At 41.3% G+C, this 4,908-nt stretch overlaps 1 protein-coding gene across 1 annotated transcript; it reads right to left on the bottom strand.

The window, feature by feature from the left end:
- Positions 1-546: 546 nt before the first annotated feature.
- On the bottom strand, positions 547-1,283 carry SF3B5 (splicing factor 3b subunit 5). The gene is made up of 2 exons (XM_047770018.1): positions 867-1,283; positions 547-757 (listed from the first exon to the last, which is right to left on the bottom strand). Exon 1 carries the CDS (start codon positions 1,145-1,147, stop codon positions 887-889), a length of 261 nt encoding a protein of 86 aa, XP_047625974.1. The 5' UTR covers positions 1,148-1,283; the 3' UTR covers positions 547-757; positions 867-886.
- Between the last annotated feature and the right edge of the window lie 3,625 nt (positions 1,284-4,908).

The following is a 4,908-nucleotide window of genomic DNA, read 5'->3' as shown; positions in this document are numbered from 1 at the left end:
GCATTCTACTTAAAACTGCAACCCTACTGTTACTCTCATTCTCCACAGCACCCTCCAACATGTGCTTGCTTATGTCTGCAAATTTTGTGGTCTTCTGCTCCCCCAACCAGTGTAATATAAGTCCTTAAAGCCTGCCACATAAAATTCAACACGTATTTGCTGAATGAATGAAAGAACTAATTTGACAGTTTGTCAATACTCAAGATATGTCCACGTATTTCCAAAAGAAAGAGGTGTAATCTACAGAGAGAAGACAAAGCCAGTCAAGATTTTTTTTTTATATGAAAGAAAAAGGACACAGTGATCACAAACCTCAATAGTGAATGTGTTAAGGGCCTGAGAAAAGTTCCTGGGAGAAGTCAGGGTTGGAGAATATTATAAAGAGCGTATTTAAGTGTCTGGCAATGAACTTTGGCCCTGTGCTACTGTTGAGCCCCTCCCCAATCCTCCCCTTCTTTATACCCCCCCGCCACCCGGCAAACCACAGTCCCAGAGCCCTTCTTGGCCCCTCCACCAGAACACAAGTAGTCCACACCAAGAGACCGAAACATTTCTAAACTTTATAGAAAAAGCAACGAAGACAGTCAACTAGCCAAAAACGAGCCTCTTAATCCCATCTCACTCCAGCCATATCTCCTCTAACGTTTGCAGACTTTAGAATCTCTCCACTGTTCAGTTTCTCAGGGGTTATGACGGGTCTCCCAACTCTTTGTTCCACAGGAAGGCAGGTCGGACGGAACGCCCCGGGTAAGGACCTCTGTACAAAGAAAGCACGAAAAGCAGAGCTATGAAGAATCCGTCCACTTGGGAGAGGAACCCGCGGGAATGACGACAAACCGGAGGAACGCAGAGAGGTGCTCACGTACAGCGGTGAGACGGTGAGGTCTCAGTTCTCCTCCGGTTTGTCGGCGGGCGGGCCGCAAGGCTGCAGCATCTTCTCCATCAAGTTGAAGCGGACTCGCGCTTTGCTCTCATTCTCGGCAATGGCGAAGTAGTTGAGAAGGTCGAAGTGGCCCATGTAGGAGCAATAGGAGTCGCGGTGCTGGTTCACCAGCCACTCCCATTTGGTGGTGTCGGCGTGGCCGGTGCCGATGTATTTGGACTGCAGATGCTCTAACTGGCTGTGGATGGTGTAGCGGTCTGTCATCTCGTTGCTTTTTCCTTTGCTCGCAGGTCAGAAGCCGCAGACGAGAAGAAGCCGCTCTAAGGTTTCAAGCCGGAGAGGAGCCACCCGCCGGAACCTCTGTACACGCGCGGTCGCAGGTGGATGGCGTCACAGCGACAAAGCAACGCGACTCGCGGTCCCCGGCCTCCCAGGCGGAAGTGTATTCTGTCACGGAATTGGAGTTGCCTCGGCAACGCTACCAGTGGGCCTCTCCTATAGAGAGCCCCGCCTCCTTCGCAGAGCGTTGCATGCTGGTCCATTTAGCGGTCCTTTTCTAACAGGAGCTTTGCATGCTGGGACTTGTGGTTTCCGAGGGTTGGTTCGCAGAGACTTCTTGGGACCTCTGTGTGTGGGTTTGAGAGACTGAATGGACTGCGGTGTCTGGGAGGCAGGAAGCATCCTCGGGCGGATGGGGGCCCGAGAGGAAGTGGGAAACAAGTAGTACAAGGCTGTAAGCAACTGGGGAAAGGAGCTCTTTGTACAATTCCGCTTTCGGAGCTACAGAGGGTACAGTAGCCGTTTCACAACCAGGGGTGGATCACCCTGAAGTCAGGAAACACAAGGTCTGACCCCAGCCATGTCTCTTACAAGTTGTGTGGAAACTTCTTTCATCGCTTGCGGGGCCGCCGTTTCCCGCCTAGTGACCTAAGTACAGCACCAGTTCCGGCACATTCAGGCCCCCACAACAGGCTCCTCCTTCCTCTTGAGCTTCTAATTTTGACATCCTCCCAACAAGTTCTCACCCCGCCTACAGGCCCTCAGCCTCTACTTCTCAAACGTTCCCGTGCTGCTCTCTCCAGTTCTCTGTACGAGCTGTTCCATCTGCGTGGAATGCTTTTGTTCCCCTGGCAAACACTTCTCCCTTTAAGTCAGCTCGAAAGTATCTCCCTGAAATTGACTTTGGCTACTCCAGACAGATGTAAATTCTTTTCATCCTGTATATCTCTTTGTTATTATCACTTTATATCCAGTTTTTGGTTTAAGAACTTCCCCACACGAATACAAACTACTTGAGAAAAATTACTTTTTTGATGATGTCTTTTTTTTTTTTTTTGAGGGTGAGACATCTACTTGATCTATTTGTAACATGAAATCCACAAAGAAAACCCCAAAATGCAAAGTTCAATAAATTCAAATAGAAATATTTTTAAAAATATTAATGAAAAAGAGATGATGTCTTGTATCATATGCTTCTGTTATGCTAGCCACATAGCCTCGCAGAGATTGTTTCTCAAAAAACATCTGATGAATGGATTAAAAAAACCTGTATGACGGCCAAATAAATTCTTTACTGGGAGAAAGATAACTTTAAAGTATCTTTATTCTGGTATAAAGTTACGGTTAGATAGGACTAGTAAGTTTAGAGCTCTATAGTAAATACTGTATCAATACTAAAAATTGTGAGGAGGTGAATATGTTAATTAGTTTGACTGTGGTACCATTTTATTGTGTATATGTATATCAAATCATGTTGCACCTCTTAAATATATATATAATTTTATTAAAAAATTTTAGTGGTAAAACAGTTCCCTCTGGGATCAAATGCCTGTACCAAAAATTGGAAAAAAAAAAAAATTTCCCCCTTAAGTGTGAACTTTGTTACAACAAATATTTCATTCCTGAAACATAGAGGTTATTATAAGGCATACCTGTGGATTTACCATCCAGATATATCATACCTTGCCATTTTGCCATTTTCATTTCCAAGTTTGTTATTTTATTTTGGTTTTCATTTTTGAAAGAAATAAAGCTATACAAATAAACTCGAAGAGTTCTCTGTATCTGGCTCCCTAATTCATTCATTTCAGGATCCTCTCTTGAATTTAGAAACATTCTGAGCCTGGTTTTTTGACTGCTGAAAATTAGTATATCCATAAACAATAGATTTTTATTATGTAGGTTTTAAAGCCTCATTGACACTCTTTATGTATTGTTATAAAAGTTTTTTCCCTTGTCAATATCCATGTTGATTATGTAGCTTTAGCTCATTTTTACTGTTGTGTATTTAGTATGCTACTAAATTAATATACCAAAACATGTCAGTGTAATAACATTTAACTTCACATTTTTGTCATAAGAGACAAGACTGCAGTGAATATTCTTGTACATACATTCTTCACATAAAGGAATTTCTTTAGGGCATATATATAGGAATAAAGTTGTTGAGAAAGGGATGAGCATCTGCAAGCTTTGCTAGATATTGCCAAATTATTCTCCAAAGCACTTGCACCAGCAGAATGTGAATTTCTTTTGATCTACATCCTTCCCAAAACCTGGTGTCCTCAGACATTAAAAAAAAAAAATTTCAAATCCAGTGGGTGACTGAAATTTCATTGTCCCTTTAATTTGCATATCCTTGCTTACTAGGGAGACTGGGTATGTTTTTTATGTGTTTATTGGCCTATTATACTCCTGTTTATGTGACTTGCATATTCATGTCCTTGCTCCATTTTTCTTATTGGGATGTTTGTTTTTTTCTTACTAATTTTTTAGGAAATCTTTAAATATTCAGGATTCTAGGCCTGCCAGTAACATGCAAGGAAAATATTTTGTTTCAGTCTGGGGCTCATCTTACTCTTTCTTTGTGGTATCTTTTGTTATACCGAAGTAGTCAGATGTATCAGCCTTACTTTATGGTTTCTGCATTTGGCATTTGGCTTAAAAAATGAAATCAAGAAAACTCTTTTTTTTTAGGGCCACATCCATGGCATATGGAGTTTCCCAGGCTAGGGGTCAAATCGGAGCTGTAGCCACCAGCCTGCACCACAGCTGCAGGAACGCTAGATCCGAGCCAGGTCTATGACCTACACCACAGCTCACGGTAGCGCCGGATCCTTAACCCACTGAGTGAGGCCAGAGATCAAACCCTCAACCTCATGGTTCCTAGTCAGATTGTTTCTGCTGAGCCACGACGGGAACTCCAAGAAAACTCTTTTGTACTCTGGGGCTGTAAAAAGTAATTTCCTTTATTTTCTCTTAAAAGTTTTAGAATTTTGGTTTTTCATATTTAAAAACTTAACCCACCTGGATGTTTTTGCTTTGTTTTGCTTTCCTTTAGGGATCTAATTTTAAAATATGCTCCTATATAGCTAACTAGTTCCCAGTGACTATCAATCACCCATTAAATAGTCATCCTTTCACTACTCATCTTTAATGCTCCAGTTATATATGCATAGGTCTATTTCTGGGCATTCTTTTTTATTAGTCTCTTTTGTCTATATGCATACCAGTAACACAAATCTTAATTATTGTTCCTTTATAATAAGACTTGATATCTGACAGGGTGAAAGCCTGTACAATATCTTTCTTTCATAAGTATCATAACTATTCTTGAGCCTTTGCTCTTTCACATGAATTTAGAACTGTCAGTAAAATCTGCATGGAAATTGTGATTGAGTAGTCAAATAAAGGCATGAAAATTAATATTGTTATTAAGAATGATTCTAAGGATATGAGAGAAAAACCTCAAATTCAAAGAAATTTAGAACTAGATGGAAAATACATTTATATGTATCAACTAAGAGCCAAGGGGTATTAGTTTGTCATGGCTGCCAAAACAAAGTACCGCAAACCGGGTGGCTTAAACAATAGAAATTAATTTCCTGATAGTTCTGGGGGCTCAAAGTCCAAGATTAAGGTGTTGAGAAGGTTGGCTTCATTCTAAGGATTCTCCTTGTCTTGAAGACAGGCATTTTCTCTCTTAGAGGCCACCCATATGACCTTGTTTTTTACAGAAAGGCCCT

The sequence above is a fragment of the Phacochoerus africanus genome, chromosome 2, assembly GCF_016906955.1.
Source record: "Phacochoerus africanus isolate WHEZ1 chromosome 2, ROS_Pafr_v1, whole genome shotgun sequence".
In the NCBI taxonomy this organism is placed as follows: Eukaryota; Metazoa; Chordata; class Mammalia; order Artiodactyla; family Suidae; genus Phacochoerus; species Phacochoerus africanus.
Note: the sequence above shows the minus strand (reverse complement) of the source record. Positions and strands in the feature narration are given on the sequence as shown.

Excerpts from the sequence above, each read along its gene's own strand:
- SF3B5 (XM_047770018.1), bottom strand. The coding sequence starts at position 1,147 with ATGACAGACCGCTACACCATCCACAGCCAGTTAGAGCATCTGCAGTCC.